Below are 26590 nucleotides of genomic sequence, written 5' to 3' on the forward strand. Positions count from 1 at the left end.
AAATCCACCACCAAACCACCTTCCCATGGCACCTGCAGGGCACCCAGTGTAAGATCTTCACCTGTGATTCCCAGCCAGCAGCAATATCAGGATTTTAAATCAGGATGCAACTGGAAATAAGATGACACCTGCAAAGCCACATAATGGATGGCTCACAATTAATCCAGCCAAGTTTACCCAATCAAGAAGGATAAATTTTGTGGCTTCAAAATGCTCTTGACTGGATCATGGTTGAGGGGTGGAGTTGGCAGGATTAAGGGTTGGGCTCAATAATCTTGGAGGTTTTTTCCAATCTAAACATTTCTCTGATTCTGTAGATGCAGAGGTGAAATTGCACAAGCAGATTAAAAACTCCTTTAAAACTCCTTCTGCAATGGCTTCAGCTGCCATCAAAGTTTCTAATTACAAAATGCCTAAGAAGAAACAACCACAAAACCCATCCTAAAGGATTAAGGTGCTTCATTAAAGAATAAAAATAATAACAATTAAGAAATCCAGCCCCTCTTGCCTCCAGAGTTTGACCTTGAACAGAGTTTTCCTGGCCACATCACACGCCCCAGGAAATCCCAGATTTCCCACAGAACTCATCCACCACAAGAACATTTCAAGCATGGACATGTAACAAACACAGCCCAAGAATTTTCTAAAAACATTAACTGACAAAACACAGTCAACACAAGTTCTTAAGCTGCCACCCATGCCCCATGAATATGTTTTATAAAAACAGAGATATCTCCACAAACAGTGATACCCAACAGGAGATCCCCCTTTGCCTGTGTTCTACTGACTGAAAGCTGAGTTTAATACACAGCACATTCTGTTGTCTTTGGTTTTATTAATTGTACCAAGTGTAAATCTGTTAATGAAACAGCACTTAAATTGCTCATAGTAACATTAAAACCATCCCCCTGTGAAATGGATAAGTTTCCCCTCTCCAGTCCTCCCTGTGGACTGTGGGAAATTTCCCTGTGCTGATTAGAGTGTTTATTAAAGTTTAGTTCTGAGTAAACAGTTGTTGTAGGGAATTGATCCCTGCTCTGCTCTCTTGATCCTCTGCACCTTTCCAAGGAACACCTTCCCAAAAATACCATTAGGGTGATATTATCCTATTCCCACTGCCAAATTGCCACCCCTGTCTTCCAGACAGCAACACCAGAATGTTGTAGGAGCCTATTAAAATATCCCTGCTGTCCCCCAAATGATGCTTCTGTAATAAAACCCATCTTCCTCTCATTATCTCTGCATCCTGACAAAAACCCTCCTCCTCCTGATGATCAGCTTGAGGATCCTTCACCACCTCCTCTTGATTGTCCCATTTATGAAATCATGGAATGGTTTGGGTTGGAAGGGACCTTAAAACTCCTGTCATTCTCATCTTCCACCAGAGACCCAGGTTATTTTTGCACACAGGTCGTGGTTTTCCTTGGAAAGCCACCAAAGACACAATGGTGACCCAACCCTGGCACAGCTTCCCAATGGAAATTATTAACTTGGAGTAAAAATTTCATCCCAGCTCAACCATGAATTCAAAATGGGGGAATCGGAAGTGGAAATAAATAAGGGAACCAATAACTCAGTGTTTACTAAACTGAGGCAAATAGAGATGAGGAAATACAAACAAAACATCATGAAGTTTAGAAGCATTATATAAGAACCTGAAGACATCAGGAAAACTGTGCAGCTGCTAAAGATAAGGGATTAATGAGAAGTTAATATTTTTTAGTTGGTTTTGTGGTTTTTTTTTTTTTTTTAAATTTGATTTGTTTTGAGTTTGGTTTCCTTGGAGTTTTCTGGACTTGGAATAATTTTTTTAAAAAAACAAAAACATTACAACAAACAAAATTTTACACTCCAGTAGAGGAAAGTTCAACATGTAATAATTTTGATCTGTGTTTGGAAAGCAGCAGGGCAACATGCATGGCTCTGATGATGATGGAGAAGCTTTTTCCAGCTCATTAGTAACAAAGGCAGATGTTCAACAGCATCCATCAGAGATAAACATTTAAAATTAGCAGGCCTGGATAACTTGCACCTAAGAGCATTTGTAAAAGCTGGCTGAGAAGATCTGTTTGAACTCAGACAAATGCAAAACCTGGACTGGAGAAAAAACAGACTCAGCACAGACCTCCAGCACAGATTTTGGGAAAGAAGTGATGTGGCAGAGAATTTGGGGATTAAAAGAGGTAAATAATCCCACATGAACTCCTCGTGAGTGCTGCTGGGAAAAGGCAAACACCAGTGTTTGCTGGATAAACTGAGCAGAGAGGAAGGACAAGAAGAAAATTCTCTTTTTTTACACGCCACTGGAAAGAGCTGTCCCGTGACACCACGTCAAGAATTTTAAAAGGCCAATAAAAACCAGAGGAGGGTGTGGAAAGGAAGCACAAAAGGAAGTGGAGGAGCTCTGCATCCTTCTGGATGCCCTCAGGTTATCTCAGCAGCCACTGGGATCATGTTCAGGCCACTTAACCAGGTGCTGAATGTGCTCAGAGGCCCTTTGCTACCAGAAAATTCCACCTAGCAGAGTAAAGCCCAATGGGACATCAACTGAAAACCTCTGAAAATCCATAACCCTCTCCAGATAATCTCCAATAACACCCAGGGCCAGGGGAAATGTGTTGGGCTGCCCATCTCAGCCCCTTGAAAAGAAGATTCCAGCAGAGCAGGAGTTACATTTCATCAGAAACAGGTAGCTGGACTTGATTTACTGGAGGTAACTGGTGAAAATTATCTGCTTTGAATAACTTGCCAAATAAAATAATCTATCCTTCCCATCAGGGATTACTCTAATCTTAATATAGCTCCAACTGCACAGACTTCCTGGGTTTTGATGTCAGATTTTGGCCCAGGCACTGAGATGTTACATTTTCCTTGGACTTTCCCAAGTAGCTGCTGGATTCCACTCATGAAAGGCCACTTGGTCTTGCTTGGAAAAAAAAAAAAAGCATTTAAACAAGGAAGTTTCAATGATGTTCTCAACTGCAAGAGGAGGAAATGCTGCTCAGATGTCTTTGAAAACTCCACCTTAGGGGCATTTCTCTTTAATTAACACCTCTGGGTTGGAAAAAAAGCCAGGTCAAGGTCTAACTATCCATGTCATGGAGCAAGGAGAGGCAAAGAAAAATCATCTTGATCCTGCTGGAGCCACAGGTGCTGTGTCAGTTCCCAAAGTTTCATCACAAAACTTGCACTATTTTCTTTTTTTTTTTTCCATGGTCAATACATCCTGGTCTAGTGAAGGTGCCTCTGCTGAGAGCAGGAGCTTGGATTGAGATGAACATTAAGATCTCTTCCCACCAAAGTAATTCCATGATTCTGTGATCCCACCAACAGAGGGGCAGCCTTCAGGTCACCTTGGTGGCACAGAGAAGATGCCAAACCTCTGTAATCCAGCTGATGAATAAATGAGAAATTTAATTTCTTTTTTCTGGTTTTGCTGGTTTTTGGGGTTGCCAAAAGTGAGCAGGAGCTATTGGTATTTCACCAGTGCAGACCAGTGATGTCAAGCTGGTCCCTGGGCATGCAGGAACAGAGAAATTGCAGCTCAGGGCAGAATTCCTTTTCCTGAGGTTTGCTGCCCAAGTCCCAGGTGAAATTCCCAAGAAGTTGGGAGAGCCCATGGTCCAAGGAAAGGTGTCTGTGGGACCTGTCCCCTCTGCAGTCTTCCCCTTCCTGAGCTGGCACAAGGACCTGCCTGGAGGCACAAGAATCCAACCTCAAAGCTCCTGTGACCACAAAATCAGAGTTTGACATCTTAATCTGCAATCTAGTCCCACCTTGGGGATGTTTTAATAGGACAGAAGGAGGATCTCATCCTATTCTTACTAAAAATGAAGGATTCCTGGAGTCTCCCTGTCCTCTGCAAAACATCTCCCTCTGATACATGTGTGGGTGAAAGAAATCCACCTTGAATGAAGGAGATTCACCTTGAATCCACCTAGAATGAAACAATTCCAGGGAAAAGACATCATTCCTACTCTTTTTTTTTTTGGCAGTTTTCTGTTCTTCAAAGCAAGATCATCCAAGTTATCAGTTCTGGGCTTGCTGGACCCCACAAACCCAGCCTGGGGCTGGGGACACTGTGAGCTCAGGCTGCATCTGCTTCCCAGGAATTATTTGGATGTTACAAAAGAGAATGGATTGTGCAATCCTGTGCCTGCAGATGAGCTGTGGGATCCCACTTTACCCCTCTTGCTCTCTTGAAGTGCCCCAACACATAAAAAAAAATTGCACTGCTTGTGGTTGATCAGACTCATCTGGCTCTTAACCTGGGAGAAGGGACTTAAAAAACATCTTCAGGGCTGGGGTTTCACAACCCAATTGTTTTACTCTTCTGGAAGAGTTCAGCCTTTTCCCTGAGGATCCTCAGAGCTGAAAATACCTCTCACAAGCTCACACTGCCAAGGCAGAGGTTGGTCCAGCAAGGAAAGATCTTCCAGACAAGAAGTTCAGGCTATTGCCAAACCATGTTTAAGGCCAGGAGTCCTTCAGAAACTCTTCCCAGCTCCACAGCCCACCAGCCAGGCCAGTGAAAAATGAGGATTTTCTGTTCCACAGCCTGTGCTTTGCCCATTGCAGTTCACCATCATCTGGTTCCTACCATCAACCTCCCCTAACTGGGTTTCCTGCCCAGAACATCCCAGTCCCAGCCCTGCCCATGTTACTTTGGACCAGTTTTTGTAGAGGAGAATTTATGGCACATTTAAACCACAGCCAAAGCAGCACCAGGATCCAGCTGTGCCTCATGCATCCCTCACAGGTTGATCAGGCTGTGAGCATTTCTGGCAGAAAGTGGATTCTCCAAGTGTGGAAATGCAGCTTTGCCCCTTAATTTCACTCCTAAATTCCCAGGTTTGGGCTTCAGGGAGTCACACAACAGCAGCAGAACAGGGTGAGGATGGAGAAGAAGCAACAAAGCCTAAAATCACAAGCCTGGAATCATTATTACCTTTTTCCAAGGCGTGTGTGCTAATGCAAAGCCTGTTATTGCTGTAATTATAGCTGTGCTTACTGTCACTGCAATGGATGTGCCTGCCATGCTCACAGGGCTGCAGGCAGGGAAGAACATTCTCCTTCCACAGATTTCCCAAGCTGGGCATGGAGCCATCCACACACTGAGCCTTGCAAAGAGCTTGAGGAAAATCAAACTCAGCAACCCTGCCCCACTGATTTACAGTGACACTCCAGACCATAGCTGTGGTTATACAGCCTGGAAATATTCTTGTGGGTCAATAAACAAAATAAGTTAATATTTTTTAAATTTTTTTTTTTTAATCTGCAAGACCTTTCTGAGTTCTGGATTGAGTTTATAGCTATCACCTTGCTGCATTTCTGTTCTTTTCAGCCTTTGGGGGAGATTTGTGCCATTCATCTCCTCAGTGACACAAGCTGATATCAGACACTTGTTTCTGGAGGTTTTTGACAGCAGCATCTCATGCCACAGCTAAACCTTGATCAGGTAAGACTAAAGAACAAAATAACATCTTTATTTTCTCCTAGCTGAACACACATTTTCCACCAAGCATGGCCAGAAACCCCCAAGATTCCGTGGAGAACCAGCTCCAGGCTTTGCTCCACAAAATTAAACACAGAATAGGAAATAGAGGGAAGTGCTTTCCTCAGCATCAAAGTACAGCAAAATGTGCAGCTCTCCTCTGAAAAGCCTTCACTTAAAAGCAAAAAAAAAAAAAAAAAAAATCAAGGTTGGCTCCCCAGAGTGCAGCATCCCCCTGGGGTGGCACAATAAACTCCTTAACACGTGGAGTCAGAGCAGGGATGTCTTAAAGATGAGAAAAAAGAAATAAAAAATCACATTACTTCTGAGAAGCAGGGAAATTATCCCTGACCTGGGATCCAAGCCACTGTGGATTAAAACTCTTTGGAACAAGAAGACAATCACACTTTTTTTTTTTTCCCCTCCTTATACACAAAGCAATTTGCCTCTTCAATGGCATAAGAATTAAATCCAGCTGGAATGGCTTTTTAATTAAAATCACACTTTGCTTATCAGAGTGAGAGCACTTAACTGATTACAGAGGGAACGTGGCAAACTCTGGCATCCCATTCCCCATTCCCCAAGCCAGGCTGTGCCCAAACTCCCTGTGCTCAACCCTGAGTAACCCTTTGCAGACTGCCCCATCTGGCCTCTCCTCACCCCATTTATGGATCAGAAAATGCCATGTAGGACATGGAGTGTCTGTAAAAATTGAGACAAAAGCTTTTTCCCTGAATCTGCTGGAGTTCAGTTTGCTGAATACTGGAAATTTCCTAAGCTAAGGATCTCGATACATTGAATTTCATCTCTTTGGCTGTGGTTTTATATCATAGACAATTGAATTTCCTACAGTCCTGGCAGATTCCCCCCTCTGCTATGGTTAAGGAACCTTTTTTCCCCAAGCATCATCACCCACACTTGTTCTCAGAATCCTCTTGGCTTTGCCAGATGGGGACCACAAAATCCCCAGCTCAGGATAAAGATAAGGGTGGGTGACACCCCACATCCCTGAGAAACACCCCACATCCCTGGGCCCACTGGGATGTGCCTCATGTGGGTCTCAGCCTCCCTGGGCTGTTCCTGTCACAGCTCCCAGGAGCATTAATCCCCCAGAGGGTCAGAGCTAAGCTGATTTATCCTGGCCAGGGTGGTGGCTGCAGGGCAGGATTTTCCCAAGCACAGTCAGCAGTTAAATTCCAAGGCCTCAATGAATTTGTGGCTGAATTCCTGAGAGCTTTTATCTCCCTGTGTGCTTTGCCAGCTCCAGTGAGCTGGGGGAGATGCTGGAGCAGAGCTCTTGCACTTATGCTGTCCTCAGTGATCCTTTGGGAATTCCCTAGCACATAATGGGGAAAATGCAGCTTTTCCCTCCTGCCCTGTCCCTCCTGACACCCAGGAGTGCAGCTTTCCATCACTTAAATGCCACCATTCAGCAGGGAAACACTGATAAACCCTGCAGGAGACACCTGATCTCAGTGCCCACGATTTCTTAAATACCTTTAAACCCCAGACTTAGCCCAATATTACATTTCTAAGCCTGAAAAAGTTATTCCCCAGCTAAGCCTGCTGATGTTGAAGGGAGTTAAAGAGCCACAGACTTCAAGGGTCTGAAAACTGATAGTTGTGACAGAACTTTGAAAAGTGAAACTCTTCCATCTGTGGTGGTGATCCCTTCTCTGAGTGGGTCAGACTGACAGCCTGAGAATCAGGAAAGGGGCATTTCCCTCCTTCCCAGAAATGGCTCTGTTGTCAATTAAAGATGTGGCTCATCCTGACCATTTTCTGGCCTGAAGAGAAACTTTAAAAATAAGGCTTTTTTCTTTATTTATTCACCCTTCTGTTAAGAAAAATAACTTAGGACTTCTAAACATATACAGTTTCTTGATGGGAAGAAAAGGAGGAAAGACTATTCTGTTTTTTCTTCCTCATTGACTAAGAATTAAAATCCCCAAGGATAAATTCCTTCACCCCCTCTCAACTTTATAAAATAACCCACCTTGCTGAGATCAAGTGAAAGGGAAAATACCTTTGGAAGGCAAAGAGTCAGCAAGGTCTAATGTGAAGAGACCACTCACCAATCTTTACATTTTAATGCCTTAAGGTAAATTAAATCTCATTTCCCAGGACCCACATGCCCCATTCTCAGAGGGCAGCTCTGGTCACTCCCTGGTGAGCTCTGCAGAATTTCAATGGGCTCCCCACTGCAGACCTCACTGCTGGGGTACAAATTCAATTTTAGATGTCTCTCTGCATGTCACTGTGCATGTGGGGCTGGAGGTGGTCACTGCATCTTTTCTGATGTGAGGCACAAGTTTTAATTTTGCTCTAGTTGTTTCAGCACAGTGTGAAGAGCCTGGGTGAGGCTATTGCTCATACAAGGACAATCAGAAATATTAATCCTCTTCTCCATTCCAGTTTTTTTGAAGGAAGCAGACCACATCTGCTGGGTGAAACACCATGCTGGGACTGTCACCCAACTCTGTGTGACCACTGAGCACAATCCTGGTGGAAACCATTCCCTAGCTCTGCTCCCTGACAATCACTCCTTTCCCTCCATGGCCACAATCCCCAGGACATTTGGCTGGTTCAGGAAAGCCTGAGGCTGCTGTGGATGGGGGTGATTTTGGGAGAGGGCAGTGAGCCCTGTCACACCTAGAGCAAAGCTGTCCAGTTGACTTTGAGCTTCTGCCACACAGACATATATATCCCCAGTGTGTTCACACACACACGCAAATTCCAAAATCAAGAGCCTAGAGGAGGATTGTTGAAAGAGGAATCATCAGTGGGACATTTCCACCAGGGATCTGGCAAATCCACACCACTGGTGGGACTGGACTGTGAGGAGACACCATTGAAGTCTCCCAGTACTTAAAGGAGGGAGAGAAAAAGAGGGAGAACACTTTTTCACATGGCCAGATAGATAAAGGACAAGAGAATGGTTCTAGGCTAAGAGGAGAGATTTCTTAGATGCCAAGAAGAAATTCTCTACTGTGAGAATGGTGATGCCTGGCACAGGGCCCAGAGAAGGTGTGGATGCCCCTTACAGCTGGCAGTGTCCCAGGCCAGGCTGGACAGGGCTTGGGGCACCCTGGGACAGTGGAAGGTGTCCCTGCCATGGCAGGGGTGGGATGGGATGAGTTTAAGATCCTTTCCAAGCCAAACCATTCCATGACTCAGTGATGACTACACAAACTCCCTAAGTGATCCTGCCCACATCTCAACAAACCACACTGGATTTCTACATTGGATTTTAATTTCTAAACCAGAAGAAATGTTCCCCTTTCCAGGATGACCTGTTCCCATCTCCTACTCTCACCTGGCTGAAAGTCAAGCACAGATTCAGCTCCAAGCTTCACCAGGCTCCCATTCCTGCACTGCCAGGCAGATCCATAACTGCACCAGTGCTTTGCTCAGCTAAAGGTGGTTCTGCCTTGGTCAGATTTTCCTGACAGGAGAGCAGGAGGGTGAGCCCAGCATTGGGAACAGGATCACATCTCACTCCCTCCCTGCTGCAAACCTCCCCACACCCAGCTAAAAATCCAATCCCATTGAGTATACAACACTCCTGCACCAGAACTGCTCCTTCACTTTAGAATCATAAAATCCTTGAAGCTGGGAAAAGCCTCTGAGATCATTGAGTCAAGTCATAAAGCCAGCACTGCCATGTCCACCACTAAACCATGTCCCCAGGTATCACCTTTACTCATTTTTAAAATACATTCAGGAAGGGTGATTCCACCACCAACAGGAGCAGCCTGTTCCAAAGCTTAACAACACATTCAGAGAAGCAATTCTTCCTAACACTTCCATGGAGAGAAAAAAAAAAAAAGGTGCTTCCATTCCCTGATGTCATCACAAGTCCATGTGCATAGGGGGTAAGCACATCATTCCCATGACATCAATTAGCAATGCTAATCTAGCCAAACATTAATTACAATGCCTTTAGGATGTAGGCAGAAAAACCCAGAAAGAAACAAGGCAAAAATAAGTCTCATTTCCAGGTTGGGTTTTAGGCATTCAGCCACAAGACCACCCCCAGCAGAAAGTTCATTTTCAGAGTCTGGAACTGAGCTCAGCTTCCCAGCTTCATCCTGAACTCTCCATCTGTAGCTGAATTTACTGGTTCATCTCCTTCTCCTGCTGGTTGCCCCAGTGGATGCTGTTCCTTGCCTGTACTTTTCCCCAGGCTACTCTGCAAGGGAAATCAGCATTTATTTTTAGGTCCATTGCTCTCTGAGTGGTTGGGCTCTCCTCCCAGGGCTACAATATATATTTAATACTTGTTTTCAGAGCTGACAGCCCAGGAAGTTTGAGTGGTGAACTGGCACAGGCAAGAAATCATTATAAAGGAGAGGGGCAGCAACCTGCCAAGCATTTTATTTTAACTCCCCTTTTCTGCAGAGACTTGACTCCTCAGCAGTCCCATAGTGGGGAAGGGAGAAGGAATCATAGACACAGCTGCTGTTTGCTGAGGATGATGATGGTGATGATGAGAGTTTCACTGTGCAATAACAAATCCTGCCAGATCTGCTGCAGAGAGGGATGGGAGGGGGTGCACAATTAGAGAAATTTGCAGAGATAAAAAAAGTCCATGCTGGAAAAAGGCAGGGCAGGAGAGGGAAGTGCACTGGGCATTCCCAGCACAGGGATGTGCTGGAGCTCTGGGAGGGTTCTGGATAGCAGTGATCCAGCTGGGATCAGCAGAGCAGGGGGATTCAGCTCAGGTTTGTGATCATTCCACAGTGGATTCCCCCAAAAGCTTCCCAGCCCCTCTGCAGCTGGTTCAGGACTCCTGCAATTCCATGCTGGGATCCATCCTGAGCTCTCAGCACAGCCTGCTGCAGTCCCATGGATCCTTTTCCCATCTCTCTTCCCAAAGAGCAGGGACAGTGCTGTGGAGCTGCAGGAGGGGTTTTCCCTTCAGGACAACACAACCTTTCCTCAGCTTTGCTTTGCTCTTCTTCCACAGCTCAACTGAAGGTTTTTTGGAAGATGTCCCCTCAATAAATCCTGCCTTTGCTTCACCTCCCTGTAACAACACTCAGCAAACAAATTTGCACAGACAACCAAAGCTTCAGCTTTATAGCTGGATTAAAAAAAATATTTCCAGATATTTTCTTGGTCCCTTAAGGCATTTCTGAGGCTCAGGTCAAGCAGACCCAAGGCAGAGAGCTCCAGCTCTAATTTCCTTTTCTGTCTACAAAACCATCAGGGCTTGGCTAAGACAATTTAACCATCAGAGATGTCTGGCTCTGGGACAGCTTTCCAATGAAAGCTGCACAGCAAAAAGGTGGATTTTAAGAAAATGAAGGTAAATAACTCTATGGTTAGAATGGGAGCCCTGTGCTGGCAGACAATTTAAGGAGACAGAAAAGTTGTTCCTGCCTTATATCCCCAAAATTTGTGAGACCCAAAAGAAAACAACAGCTGAGGTGAAAGGCATAAATATACACACACCAACAACAGGAGTCCCTTCCTCATGGTGTTTAAATTTAATTATGGTGTAGAACACACACTTCCAGAGCAGCTTCAGCCTCTGGCAGGCATCAATGAACCATCTCCAGAAGAAGTAGGGACCAAGACAAATGGATCTCTAAGTGCAACATCTCAAACCAGAGTTTTATTAAGTGCTCTTATAGCCATGATTGGCTGCTGATATATGACATGTTGTTTTTTTTTCTTATTTGTATTTTTTTTTATTAGACTGACTAGCACAGCTAGATAAAGAAAAAAAGCTTTTAAGGCTCTTTACCCCTGGAACACAGTGAGGAAACTTCCAGCTATGAATTTCAGGTCTGAAAAAAACTGTTCTGAGTTCTGTCAAGTTTGTGTATTACAGAAATAAAAATGAGAAAAGAGCAATTGGCACCTGCAGAGAGAGGAAATCACCCAGGCAGGGAGAAGCTGGTGGGACCTCCAGCCCTTTGTGGGGATGTGAAGTTATCACCTGGAGCAGGTGGGAAGGAAACTGTGGCATGACACAAAACCCACAGAGTCTGAGGGGTTTAATGCCCAGAAGAACCATCAATGTTAATTTGGGAGCTGGGCTGGAGGTCTGTGCCATGAAGGATGGGAGAAATGGTTTTACCACAGGACACCTTCTACAACCAGCACTCTAATTTCATATTATCCCAAATATTTTCAGGCTAAATCCACAGCAGTGGCTACTAAGCTTTTCTTCCTCTTTTATCCCTCAGGAAGTATTGCTACACCTGAAAGCACACACTTTTATAAGCATAAATATATATTTGCATATATAAATATCTATTTCAGTTGTTCCAGTAGGAGCTGTTACTTCTCTTGATAAAACCTTTCCTTATCTGCATTGCACACAAACAGCCTAAAGAGAAGCCTTTGATACACCCTGTGCTGTGTGACTTCCCTGGAAAGGGAGGAAAGGGGCAAGGAGGAACAAAGTTTAATTTTGCTGGAGATGCTGCTGAAAACAAAACTGGTTGAACAATTTACAAAGCATCAAAGGTGAAGAAAAGCTTTGCACAGAGAAAATGAAAAAAACAAATTGTGTAAGGGCAGTCAGGGAGCAGAGAAGAGCAGAAAGGGTAAAAATTTCCTTGAGAGGGATCACTGGAATTAAGTGCATGGCTGAGACCCACTTGGCTCTGCAGATGTGTTTAATGTCATATCCCCCCCAAAAAATGCACTCAGCCTTGCAGTCAACACTTGAGCACATCAGAAATTCCTCCTGTAGTGCTTGGCCTCCCCTTGGTGCCCTGGAAAATTGGGAACTCTCTCAGCAGCATTTGTCTCTGCCTCTGAGGATGTCAAGCAAAAATACAGCCTGTTCCTATTGTGAAAACAGCTGGAAAAGTGTCATTATTCTTAAAAAGCAGGATTTGAAAATGGTGAAAAAACAAACAGATGGATGCAGATGTTAGAGGAAAGAAGTGAATTGGTTCAGTGTTGGCTCTTTTGCCATTTGCATTTTGGTTTTGGAATGACCCCAGGGCAACAGCAAAACCCCATAAACTCTCAGAGAGGGAATCCCAAAGCTCCACCACAGAACTCCCAGCACATGGCAAAGCTCAGCAAGGGGAGCAAATCAACCACATCATCCCTTGCTGAATTGTCCCAAAAAAACATCAGAAAAAAGCAGCCAAAAAATACCAGGCACAGCTCAGGACTGCGCCCAGCCACTGATGGTGAGGATGAAGTGGCTTTATTGACTTTAAACCAGGCACAGGTTTCATCTCTGCTCAGGAAACTCCTGAGGGAAGTGAAAGGTGACTTAAAAAAACAACCAAACAAAAACAAACAAATTAAAAAAACCAACAAAAAAAAACACAACCAAAAAAAACCAAAAACCAAAACGTGAACAAACAAACAAACAAAAAAACCTCAAAAAGAAAAAAAAAAAAAAAAAAGAAAAAAGGAGGGAAGCAAGTACATGTGTCCCACATAGCCAGGTGCAGGATCCCTTCCCCCCTGACAAATGGATGGGGTAGAAGTTCTAACAATAATCACCACATTCATTTAAAATGAGAGGTGGATGAGGCTAAAGGTGGCAGAGGTGTAATCCCCAGCAGGGTTTGGATCCTGGCCATTTCTAAGCTAAAATCTGCTGAGGGTCACCCTTGAGGCTGCTTTTCATTTTGGTGCAAAAGTGCAGAGCTGTTATGGATCCTTTTTTTGGGGGGTGGTGGTCATCACAACCAGTACATTTAATTTGATTTCATTTCCTTCCTGCCTGGCAAGGGGATGTGTTCCTCAAAGTCTGAGCTGCCACCTGGGAGAGATGAAATAAAACCTGTTCTTGGGTAAGGAACAAAGCAGGCTGCAGGGAAAAGCTCAGAATGGAGGAAATTTCCTTTTTTTCACTCTTATACAACACAAGAAACCAGTTTGAGGCTTAAGATCTCTAAAGAGAGGTGTCTGCCCAAGTGCCTCTGTGTCTGTGAGGGCTCAGCAAAGTGCAGAATGAGGGAACTTTAATTTTGGTGCTCACAGAGTCCCAGAATCCTGCAAAGGTTTGGGTTGAGAGGGACTAAAGGATCATCTCCTGCTGCTGGGGATTCACTCCCTGCACAGGGAGAGTTTTCTGTCCCTGCAGTGGCCTGAACGTGGCCAGCACTGACCCACAGGAGCTCAGACCATCCTGACCACTCAGAGAAATGCCAAAATCAGGTGCCTGTGACAGCCAGTGACATCTGTGAGAGCCCTGGGGACACTGCTCACTCCTTGCTTGGGATGCTCCAGATCACCAGGCATTAAGTGAAACATCTGTTAAACACAGAGCCCAGGCTGGAGCCTCAAAGACACCCAATAGATTTCAGATTTCAAAAGGAGACACCAAGTATTGATATTTTGCCCTCCAGACAAGAATTGTATTTAAATAGATTTTTTTTTTTCTCCCAATCCCTCTTGATAAGATGATGGGGATGAGGATGAAAAAAAAAAAACAACTGTGGAGCTCATACAGGAGGAGGAACATCCCTGCTGAAAAAAAGAACAGGATGGGGGCTGTGGCTCAGCAAACAGAGTTGGGATCTCTGTATTCAATTCCTTTGACCTCTTCTCCACTTTAAATCGATGCAAATCAGTGGAGCCAAGCCATGACAGCCAGCAGAGTTTATCAAAACATCATCCACACTGTTAGTGACACTCATTAGTATAAAAACATAATTCCAGTTTGGTTCTGAATTAGAAAATAATCACAACCCTGTGCCAATACTGGAATTTAAATGCCAAGCAGATTTACAGAAGTGTAAATCTCCAGCTCCCAGCAATGCAAACAGTGAAATGGAGAGTTGGGGACTGCCCTGGGGGGGAGAAATCCACCTAATGTGACTAATGAAGGAATTTAAAGCTGCTAATATCCACTGGTGCAGCTGACTGAAAAAGTGACTGTGTTGATTTAAAACAGATCAGGGTCTCTAATATTCCTGTACAAGAAGAGGCCTTTACACCCTGAAAATCATTTCTATATACAAAAAAAAATTATATATATTAAAGAGTCAGTGCTAAGATAAGATCTGCCCCAAAAAAGTGCCAGTAAAGCAGCACTAATGTGAGCCTGGAGCAACCCACAGCACACATCCCTGCTCACAAAAACATCCCTAAATTCACTTCTCAAGCCAGCCAGCTCCCAATGACCCAGCTGAGGGCTGATGTCACCAGAGCAGGGCTGCACTGCCCTGGGGCACCTCCTCTGCCTGGCACCCACAGCACTGGGGGCAAAAAATAGCAGAGGCAAGGAAATCTCCCATCTGCTTGCTCCTCTTCACCTCACCTGCTCGTTCTCAGGGACTGTTTATATTTGTGCAGATTGGCAATTATTAAACATAAGTGCTTTGCTATTGTAGCTCTTCCCTCGTTAGGGTTTATGCATGAGGGGTGAGCTGGTTCAAAGAGATTTGTGGCAAAGCTGCAACCAAGGGGATGCTCCTAATAAAGATGAAGTTTTGGGATGGAAAATATTTGTGCTGTATTAACATCCTCATCAGAAGTAAAGTTTACACCTTTTTTTTTTTTTAAAACATTTTCAGGAGCTTTTCTAGCAGTGATGATGCAGCCTGGTATTGCCCCATTTAACAAATAAATGGGTTTTATAACAGAGGAGCATCCAATGGCTCTAGGGAGCTCATCCTCTCCTCAAAAAATTCCAAACCTTCCCCAGGGCACTTCCTGAGTGCTGATGAATGAACTCTTCCTGCAGCCCAGGAAAGGTGAAGGCTGAGAAATCCCTGGGGCTCAGGCAGGGAGCTGTGGGTTCTGCAGAAGGGGATGGTGACAAAAAGGCTGCCCAGGTGGGGACCAGCCTCCTCCAGCCCTGCACAGCACCTGGGAGCCCTGTGTGGGTACCAGTCTGAGGGCTGGCATCTCATCTCTGCCCTCTCACACACCACAAGGTTTGGCTTTCCTTCCACTGCAGCCCTCTGGGATCTCATGGCCAGAGGCAAAAGCATCTCCCCTCTTGGCTGAGATCCCACCCAGCTGAAGCTGGGGGAGTTTGTGAGCTCAGGAAAACATCTGGGAGTGTGGAAGGGAGGGAGCAGAGGAGCAGCTGCACTCAGCATCCAGAGGGGAACAGGGCAGGAGGACAAACCTGTGCCAGCTGTCTGTCTGTCCATCTTGCTGGGCAGAACTCCTGCTCTGGGCTCTCCACTCACCTCCAGCTCATTCTGTCTGTGGTTTTGGCCCCTGACCTGGGATTTTTTCTAGGCTGCATTTGCTAGATTTTGATTCTCACAAGGGACTTTCCTCTTCTTTCCAACGCAGAAGAGAGAGAGTTGATGAGAGCAGGGAGTGGGGCTATATTTAATCTCACAGCCTTTCCCAGGCATTGGAAAACCACAGATCCATGTCCCCTGAGCCAGGGTGATGCAGCAGGGACCCCATTTGTGACAGAGAAATGACACTGCCACACTGGTGCTGACCTGGTCTGAGGGCAGGCTAAAACCCAGCTGAATCCTGCTCCCCACCAAAGCCTGGCTTAGAGTTTTCATCCTGCACAGATAAGATGAGCCCTTTCCTGAATTTCAGCCACTCAGAGTGTGACAAATCTCCTCCAAGTACACTCAAGTCTGATTTTAAAAAAGATCATGAAATCTCAGGTCTTGCTGATCTCACAGCATCTGGTGCCCTTGCCCAGGCTGGCAATACATGGGACACTTGATGCTGGACAGGGAGATCTCCCTCCTGGCCCTCTTCCCTCAGTTCCAAGAGATTTATGCTCACATTCTGGCCCAAACTCCAGAAAATTCCCAGTCCTCCCAGACTATCAGCATATCATGTGGAAGATTGATTCTGACAAGTCACCAGCCTCTCCAGTTGTTTCTGCTGGAGACCATCTGGTAAAGGCAAAAAGCTCTCTCTATTTTTTTTTCCTTTTTTCCCCCCTGAAAATGAATATCAACTCTGCAGGTTTGCCATTTCTCTCTCTCCTGACACTGTGCCACCACTCACTCACTCACTCTCCACTTGTCAAATAAGCAGAGCATCCCCCTGCTCTGCATCCCCTGATCCCTCCTTGGAAAGCCAAGTGCAAGGAGACAAAAACCCCACTCAACAGAGTCACTGTGAAACACTGAGAACGAGAACAAAATGTTTTGTCACCCTCAGGACAAAATGCAACCCACCTGAATTTGCATTTCTATCTGGAGCAGCCCTCTGGCTCTCACACCTCTTACTGCTGCAACAGTGAGGGGATGGAAAATGCAAAAATATTTAAAAAATATTTTTTAAAATATTTTTTAAGTGCTGTAAAAACTGGGGAAATGCACCTCCACACCCCAAATTCACAACCTAAGCAGCTTTCCCTGTCCATGGTCCCACCTGCCTGCTGAAGCTGTGTAAAAAATCCCTCTTTTTTAAATAACACCCTGCTGGACTCCTCTGCTTTTCCAGTCCATCCCAATTCCTGGCTGGCTGTCCCAGTTCCCTGCTGGAGACAGACCCCAGGGCTGCAGGGAGGATGTGATAATGATGGTGTCAATGCCCCTGCTGATTTGCTGGAGTCAAACACAGCTGGAAACAGCTTGAAATATTGTCACCAGCACGTTTTTCCCCCTCAGATACTGTTTCCTCCTCTATTTTACAATTTTGGCTTTCTATGTCCTAAATAAGAGCTCCCACAATATTATTCTTGCTGATCATGTGTCCTCTCTGAAAACTTTCAGCATTATAAAGAGGCAGAGAGGTTTTCAGTTTTCAGCTTTAAATATTTTCAGAATATTCAGAAACAGCTTTAAATATTTTCCCCAGGACGTTTTTTTCCCCTCAGATATTATTTCCCCCACCCCTATTTTACAATTTTGCCCTTTTAAGCCCTAAGTAAGAACTGTCACAATATTATTATTGCTGATTATGTGTCCTCTCTGAAAACTTTCAGCTTTATAGAGAGGCTTTCAGAGGCACCCAGAACACAGGGTTGGGCAACTGGTTCTCCTGAATAAAGTCAGTCATGCATTTATACAAGCATAAATGGAATAAATCATACACTCAGGATTTGTGGCAAGGCCTTTGTTAAACACATGTTATTGCTAAAGGGATTTTGTGCTGGATGCAGGAACTGGGCTGGAGGATTCCAGTGATCACCTTGTCCTTTGGCCAAAAGCAGTGGTTGTTTTGTTTAAACTATATTTATCTCCCTTCACAGATACTCAATCAATGACAGGAGGAAAGAGACACAGACACAGCTGAAGTGTTTGTCCCCTGAGCTCACATTTCACTGATTTTTTTTTTCCACACTGTTCACATTTCCAGCACTTGCAGTTGGACTGATGAAGAATCAGATCTGAGTTGCTTCATTCTTTTCCATCACAAACCTACTTCAAGGCTGGAACAGAGCAAAGCTCTGAAGAAAAGCACAAATTGCACCAGCTGGGCAGATTTGGCTAATTCAAGGAGTTTGAAATCTGAAGGCACGTGGAATCCACCAACTGCTTCAAATTATCCACATCTCATGTTCTAGACACACACTGGAGAAAAAAGAAAGTGTCTAATTTGTAGCTCTTCAGGCCAAATTATCTTAATTACACCCCTAAAACCAACACAGGAGAACCTAAAAGGGAATGTGCATTTACAGCATGTCCACACCAGCACTGTTAACACTTTTATTCCAACTTTTCAAAGCTGCCCCTGGCAGGAGGGAGGACTTTGGTGAGCGTGGCCTGATGAACTGCAGCAAATGAGATCTGCCCAATTCCCTCCTCTGCACAGTGTGCATGATGAGAGGTGAAAGTTTATAACAGCAATTAGAAACCACATGGCTGCAACAGTTTTATGGTGCTGAACTTGTTGATCAGCCACTTGTTCAGATTTTTTTTTTCCCCCAAGGATGTACCAATAAAAATTATCATAATAAATTATACAAAAAAACCCAAACCAATCAAGCTCTTCTGAGTCACCACAGGTCCCAAAGCCAGGTTATGCCTGCAGAGCTACTTTTGCTTTCAAAATCAGCAGCAAATCCCAGGTTTGTGCTGAGAAACAAACCAGAGATTTTCTCCAGCGCTGAGGCAGCTCAGCATTAGTCACCTTGCAGATCAGTGCTGATAAGGATCATGTGAATCTTTTTAACCCACCAGCGTGAACCAGATCCCAGGAACATTAACAACAACAATAATAAAAGGTTTGGAAAGGAAGCAGGTACAGGATTGCACCCAACCTGTGCCTTGTGCTGCCTCACAGCTTTAGGGGTTTGTGATCATTGATGGCAACCCCTGGCAGGGTGAACTTCAGCAGCTGCATGACCCCACCCTCTGCAGGATCCAGCCCCAGAGGAGCTCCTCATGCCAACAATCTTTAAAGAAACGGGAATTTTGCCAAGGGCTTCAGTGGAAGCGAGAGTTGGAGCAGCTCCAGCAGCTGCTGAGAACGCTGCCCCCTTCTCCTTTCCCCAGCACCAGCCTGGACACGAGGGCTATTTTGGATCTTCCCTAAAGCAAACTGTAGAATTCCAAGAACTGATTGCCTGGTCATTTTTTAAAGTAATTTAATCCTTTTTCCCAACCTGTTCATCCTCTAAGAAAGTCCTTGGTAATGTAGATGGGTGGGTGGCTCATGGTGACAGCCAAAAAAAAAATTGCAATTAAACCCATTTGTTTCATTTCTTGTGGGACAAGGGGAGAAGAAAGGCGAGAAGAAAAGGGAGACAAGTGATGCACTGACACATCTGGGTTAACTTCCACTCCCTGAGACTCAGCTTGGTTGTTCTGTCTCTGCTTTAAGACCAGGCTGAATGATGCTCCGAGCATCATCTGAAAGCTGTCCTGTCCACAGAGCTTTGGAATCAGACGATATTTATTTCCAACCATTCTACAGTTCTATGATGGTTCTGTGACCACAGCCACTCTCACCAGCCCAGCAGAGCAAATACAGGTGGCCTGTAACCAAGAACTGATGGTACAGCTCAGTTCTGGTAGGCAACTTCACCCAGCTCTACAGGATGCTGGGCAGGCAGCCTCACCTTCCAGAGAGAAAACAGCTCTGGGAGAATGATTGTTATAAGTGAAACTCAGCCACAGCCAGCACCAAATGTCCCCTCAAGTCCAGCCTGCTAAACTAAAACCAGTCTCGTTATAAATCAAACACTGCGAGGAAAGAGCTGCGAGAACAAAAATCTGAGAAATGCAGATTCCCTGAACGGTCTGGGCTGGAAGGGACCCTAAACATCCTCCAGGGACAGGGACACCTTTCTGGGAGCCCTGTGCTGCTGGCAGGGAGGATCAGCTCTGCTCGCACGTGTGATCCTGAGTTTGTGTGTGTGTGTACAGGCAGACACAGCTCCAGGAGGAATAAACCCCAGGAGAGGCACGGGAACTCGGGCACATCCCCTGCTCAGGGTAAATCACACCAAAAAGGGGCACGGGAACTCGGATACATCCCCTGCTCCCGGTAATTCATACCCAGGAGGGCTCGGCAGCCCGGACACATCCCCTGCTCCAGGTAAATCACACAGGAGGGACACGGGAACTCGGATACATCCCCTGCTCCTGTAAATCACACCACATCCCCGGACACATCCCCTGCTCCCGGTAAATCACACCAAAAGGGGCAGAGCAGCTCGGACACATCCCCTGCTCCCGGTAAATCACACCAAAAGGGGCAGAGCAGCCCGGACACATCCCCTGCTCCTGTAAATCACACCAAAAGGGGCACAGCAGCCCGGACACATCCCCTGCTCCTGTAAATTACACCAAAAGGGGCAGAGCAGCCCGGACACATCCCCTGCTCCCGTTAAATCACACCAGGAGGGCTCGGCAGCCCGGACACATCCCCTGCTGCCGGCTGCGGTTCTGGAATTTTGGAGAGCAGCGCTTTGCCCAACTCGTGGTGGGCACTGCAGGGGATGGATCCCTGCCCAGAGCCCCCTGCCAGCCGCTGAGTCCCCTCGGGGACATCTCAGCCCCTTATTCCCAGCTTTGGGGCGAGCCTTGCAAGAGCTCCCGAACAGAAACCAAAGCAAACCGAAAGCCAGCGAACCTGAATGACAGCGAGCCGGCTGTGAAATAAAACGCTGAAATCCCGAAAGGGAACTCCTGCAGCTCAAAGGGATCCTCTCACTCCCCAAGGGGACGCACACGCGAACCAAGCGATCGCTGTTTCCCAGGTTAACCGGGGGACAGCGAAAGGAGCAGATCCACCTGCCCTCGCCCGCCAGCGCTCCCAAAGTTGTCCGAAGTTTTCCCGAGGCGTCGGTCACTCACTCGATCCTCATTCGGTCACTCACTCACTCTGACACTCATTCGGTCCCTTGGTCCCGCACTCGGTCACTCGGTCCCCACTCGGTCACACACTCACTCGGTCACTCACTCACTCGGTCCCGCAGTCGGTCCCCACTCGGTCCCCGCTCGGTGCCCGGTCCCCACTCGGTCCCCGCTCGGTGCCCGGTCCCCGCTCGGTCCCCGCTCGGTGCCCGCTCGGTGCCCGGTCCCCGCTCGGTGCCCGGTCCCCGCTCGGTCCCCGCTCGGTCCCCGCTCGGTCCCCGCTCTCGCTCGCTCACTCACCGCGGCCAGCAGGCAGCCCAGCAGCGGCACCGCCAGCCGCAGCGCCGCGCCGCGCCGCGCCGAGCCCCGCATGCTGCCGCTCCGCCCGCATCCAGCGGCTCGCAGCCGGCGCGGCAGGAGCGGCGCGGAGCAACGGGAGCTGGAGAGCAGGAGGAGGAGGAAGAGGAGGAGGAGGAGGCAGCGGCTCCAGCCCCAGCCCGCTCCCCGAGCGCCCGCACCGCCCCCGGCACCGCCCCCGCCCGGCCCAGGTACGGCCGGACCAGCTGCCCCGGCTCCTTCCCCTTCCTCCTCCTTCCTTTTCACACGGCTTTTTTTGACCTTTATTCATTTTCTCTTCCTCCTTTTATTTTCTTTTTTTCCCCCTCTTCTTTCTCCTGTTTTTCCTTTCTACCCTTCCTTTCTCCTTCCTTTCTTATTTCCCTTCTCGTTCCCCTCCTCTCTTCTTTCCATTTTTCCCTTTATCTTTTTCCATTTTCTCCTATCTTTTTATTTCCTATTTCTTCTTTTCCCTTCTTCCTCCTCTTTTCCCCCCTTCTCTCCCGTTTCCCACATTTCCTTTTCAGTATTTTCCCCTTTCCTCTCTCTTCTCTTTTTACTTTGTTTCCCTTTTCATCTTTCTTTTTCTTCCCTCCCTTCTATCCCCTTTCTTCTTTTTCTTTCTTCCTTTCCTTTCCTTTCCTTTCCTTTCCTTTCCTTTCCTTTCCTTTCCTTTCCTTTCCTTTCCTTTCCTTTCCTTTCCTTTCCTTTCCTTTCCTTTCCTTTCCCATTTTCCTTTCCCATTTTCCTTTCCCATTTTCCTTTCCCATTTTCCTTTCCCATTTTCCTTTCCCATTTCTCTTTCCCATTTTCCTTTCCCATTTTCCTTTCCCATTTTCCTTTCCCATTTTCCTTTCCCATTTTCCTTTCCCATTTTCCTTTCCCATTTTCCTTTCCCATTTTCCTTTCCCATTTTCCTTTCCCATTTTCCTTTCCCATTTCCCTTCCCTTCCCATTTCCCTTCCCTTCCCTGAAATAACTGCTTGGTAAGCAGTGGTTAAATGGGCCAAAAATCCCAACCCAGTTCAATGATCTGTATATTTTTCCCCAAAAAAAGCAGAACAATTCCATGTTGTTGGTCACTGACATGGAATTTCTGGATTTCCCAGTTTGCAAGAACAGCTCAAGACCAGGCTGAATTATTTTTTTAATAAAAATGTGGAAATCCTTCCCCTTTCCAGCACACTGGGCAGCATTTAATTTAATATTAAGGGCAATGCTCCTTTCAACTCAAGACAAGTCTCAGATCTAAGTTTGCTTATGTGTAGAAAGCCAAATAAGCCCTATAAATAAAGGTAAAAATAAGAAAAATTATACCCTCCTCACTGTTCCTTTCTCCCCAGCCCCACTAGATTTTCAAGCTCAAACATATGGGCAGATTTGTTGTCTTGCAAACCACTTGCCAAAGGAAGAAAACAAAATCCTGGAGGAAAAAACCCCAAAATCCTCATACTTGGGAGACCCTGGAGACAGCTCCCTAATGCCAGGCCCCTCAATTTATTGACACAACCAAGAAAAATGCCATTTTTAATGGCTAAAAATCTAAAGTTATATCCAGTTTTTAGTTCTTGTTAGCAAATCACTAAGCCATCCACTTTTTCAAGATAACCTTCAAAGGATGAGAAAAAAAAAAACAGTTTACCATCTTTTTTCCCCAGTTTTATGGAAAGAGAGGTGGCATTGAAAATATTTTTCCCTCTTTTTTTTTTGCATTTGTTATGAAAAAATCCCATCCTCCCCCTTGTTTCTCATCATAAGCCTCATGGTGGCCTATAATTGCCAGTGTAAAAAGAGGGACAAGATGTTAATTGCCTCAATTAGTTGTTCAGAGGTTTGAACACCCAGCAAAGCTATATAAAGCTCAGTTTGGATCCTAAAATGACAGGGGCAGAGCTGATTAGCTGGGCACTGCATCCCCCCACTAATTACAGCCACTCTGAGCATCCTTATTTAATTTATTAATGCAGCCTGAATGATTTCAAGTAGCCTGTTAAGGAAAAATTTGGGAGGGAAGGAGGAGGGGAGCAAGGTAGTGGCAGGTGCTGCTTTTTTTTGGTTTTTAGCAGAGAGTAAATCTGAAGGATTTGTGATTTTACAGGAAAAGTCTGAAGCACATTTTGCCCTGTGAACTGTGCTGGGTCGAGGTCCAGCTCACTGAGTGGATTTTTTGGATTTGCTGTGTTGAGGGCATGGAAATTTGGCAGAAAAGAACCTTCCTGTGATCCTGCTGGTCTTCAGGGATCAGAAGGGCTGGGTGCAACTAGGTTTAATTCAATATTAAAACCAATTCAGCTCTCAAATCTGGTCCTGCTCAAGAAGAACTTCCACAGATTCACAAATAGTTTGTTTTCAACACCATAAATCTGGTTGCATTCAGTGAAGGAAGAGAGACATAGTCCATTGACTGATCCTGAACAAACAGAGCTGTTTTTCTTTCTCTTTTTTCATTCTTCTTCATATTTAATTTTATGCAGACTCCTTCTATCCTATAAGTTTTGGCTTTGCCAAAGGGGTGGAACAATCACGTTTTACAGATGGGGTTTTGTTGTCTGCAGTCTGCACATTGTGTCATCATTTGCACCCTTAGGGGTGTGTATTAATATGCAAATGAATATTAATGAGGGGCGTGGCTACTTTCAGTTAGAATTTACAGTGAATACAACAGGTAAAATTAACCCTTTGGTCCTCCTCCACCATTCTGTGCCTCACTGAAACAACACCAGGCTGTGGCACATCTGCCTCCCCCCAGACATCATCCTGCTGTTACTCCTTGCTCAGGCCAGGTGCAAGATAAAAGAGGGGCAAGATCAGGTTTTTCTCATCAATTCTTCACCAGATTCAGATAACTCTCTAAAAAATCTGCTCATTTCTTACAAGGTAGCCAGTGAATTCCACAACTTTGGGAGAATACTTGTTTGGTGTGAACTCACCTCCTGCTCCTTTCATCCCATCCTCCCAAATTTTGCACTGTAGCAGTGAAATCACATTCCCTTCTCCAAGTGGTTAAAGGCTTTGTGTCAGTGCAGACTGAAAAGCCCCAAACTCTTTGGAGCTCCATGCTTGGAGCCTCTGCCATGTCTTTGGCATTTTTTGCCCTCTTCTTATCCTTCTGTATCATCTTTAAAACAACAGTGGGAGCCTGAAGAATCCAAAATGTTGATGCTCTGTGTTCTTTTTTTTTTTTTTTTTTGAGTGGTCTAGAGCTGGTTTAAACACTTGTTTTTGCCCTAGGTGGGTGGGAACAGGAGAATTCCCAGGTATTCAGCTGAATTACTCAGGTGTTACCATTCCAAGATGTATTTCCCCTAAATCATGGCTCTGTTTTGAGCTGCTGCAGTTCAGCTTCCCTTTCTCCCTGCTGGTGGGAGTTTGGTGCTTGTCTCACTGTGATTCCATCCAACACCACCCTGCAAAAGTCTTTCCTAAGCTTTGGGGCTGTGAGGGGAGGCTGAAAGGTGGCAGCTGCTTGGTGTTGAGCAGGCTCTCAGCTAACAAATTGATATTGCAGCCTAGAAGGTGATTTTTCCCCCTAATCTTAGTCATGAGCAAATTGAGAAAGCCTTGATCTAATTCCTCTTCACATCAGTAGCAGCACAGTTACCTCAGTGATCCCTGTCTTGGGCTGGTGCATCTTCTCTGTGCCTGCCTTTCTTCAATACCATTATTTAACCCTCTTCTTCAAAGGTAATTAACATTTTGTGCTGTGGCATCCTTCACAAAATGCCTTATCTCCCTGAGAACTGCTTGGGGAAATGTCATACAAATGTAAGAAATTTTGGTGGACACTAATGGTAAATAAGAGGTAAATAAAAGCAGCCACATTGTTTGCTGGCTGTGTTTTTTTCCCTCTGTGCCTCTGGCAATCAGAAATACAAAGACTAGCAGCAGTGGTGGCTAGAAGGACAATATTTGAGGGCTGATTCATGCAGCAGTTTGCTGAAGGCTGGATTTGCTGTTCTGTGCCCTTGGGGTTATGTTCCCCATTTAGCTTCCTCTCCAAAGCCAACACAATGCATCTGTTCTGCTTTCCACTGTGACTTTTCTTGAATACAACAACAGCATCACATCCCATAAACAAGCTGCAAAATAAATTCCTGTGCATTATTTGCATTGGGGATTAGAGGCAGGCAAACACTGGCTGGGGTGTTTTGCAAACAGGACCATTCCATCCACCTACAGGACTTCATTATTTGCAAAATGAAGCACAAACAATTGGTGCTTTCCTGTGGTTTAAGTGCCCTTATTTTGCATGGGGTGGAAACACCAGAGTGGCCCCAGGGAAAATCTGAAGTGAGCTGACCACAAAAGCTCAGATTTTCTTCTCTTTCTGTCCTCAGCTGTCCCCAAAAGTTTTCCAGTGAAGTTCTCCTGGAATCTCCACCTGCTTAATGACTAAAAGCTGTGAGGGCAGCAGAGGTGGAAATGTCAGTGCAGAATGTGAAATATCAGAAGAGCAGGAGTGGGATATTTCAATTAAAGGGACCTACCTGATACAAGCAGGCTAAAATCTTGTCCTTGATCTCTGGGGCAAGGGCAAATTATCCAGTTCCTGATGCTCACCTCACTCTGTAAGCTAAAGATAGTAATAATTACCTACCCAACTCCCAGGAGAGCTGAGGATTAATTGCTTCATAGTACTCAACGTTTATTTTCACACAATCAAAGCCACTGGGATCAGAAAAAAATAAGCTTTGCAATTACTATTACATATCCACAGGGGATTAGCCACTCACAAAATGCTTGCATAAAACAGTTTTCTAAAAAAAAAAAAAAAATTAAAAAATAATAATAATATTGCTTGCCAGGAAAAAAAAAAGAGAAAATATTTGGAAGAACAAGCCAAATTAAAAAAAAAAAAAAAAAAAAAAAAAAAAAAAAAAAAAAAGTGTGGCAATAAACTCACAAGCAAGGACGTTCTCCAAACTTGGGATGGCAGGGATGGAATGAATTCAGGTGAGTAGAAAGCCATGCATTATTAAAGCAGAGCTGTTTACACTGAGGACACTGTAAAACTGCTCCAGGCACAGCACGTGCCAAAGGCACAGGGGACCAGGGCACCTGTCCCTCCTTTCTCCTTGGGGCTCTGCAGAGCCAAGGAGGGCACAGAAAGCAGAAAGATCACAGCTCTCAGCATGCCTACAACCACAGTTCTTAAAATAAAACTGCCCAGCAGAGGCAGGTTCTGTCCCAGGTCGTGGACACCACAAAGAAACATTCTACCCTCATTACTGAGAGATTTTGATCTCCTCTAACACTCCCTGTGAGTCCTTTGGCAGCAGCAGGCACATGAGGCAGGGAAACCAACGTGGTGATTGACACCAGAGATTGCACAAGCTAAATAAAAGCTTGGGCTAAAACATGCTCTGGAGAGGGAGATAAAGCCTCCACCTTATCATTAGAGGATGTGGCACAGCTGATGCTGTTGTGGAGGAGGCAGGAAACAGAACATTTTACACAGCCTGGCCAAATGCATCAGGGAAATGCTGTGCACAGAGAGGAGTGGCTGCTGGTGTCCACAGAACAAGCCCCAGTTTCTTCTGGCTGGGTGATGAGAATCCCTGTTGTTAAAATAATGAACTGGTTTTAAGGTCTC

General features: G+C 45.5%; 1 protein-coding gene across 1 annotated transcript in view; it reads right to left on the reverse strand.

Annotated features, from left to right (window-relative positions):
- VIPR1 (vasoactive intestinal peptide receptor 1) overlaps window positions 1-21199 on the reverse strand; it is a 95258-nt gene extending 74059 nt beyond the window's left edge. Inside the window, exon 1 of the mRNA XM_079300511.1 lies at window positions 20962-21199. Coding sequence (XP_079156637.1) covers window positions 20962-21033 — 72 coding nt within the window. The 5' untranslated portion in view covers window positions 21034-21199. The remainder of the gene's footprint in view (window positions 1-20961) is intronic.
- Window positions 21200-26590: the final 5391 nt, after the last annotated feature.

The sequence above is a fragment of the Erithacus rubecula genome (genome assembly GCF_903797595.1).
Source record: "Erithacus rubecula genome assembly, chromosome: 3".
NCBI classification, from domain to species: Eukaryota; Metazoa; Chordata; class Aves; order Passeriformes; family Muscicapidae; genus Erithacus; species Erithacus rubecula.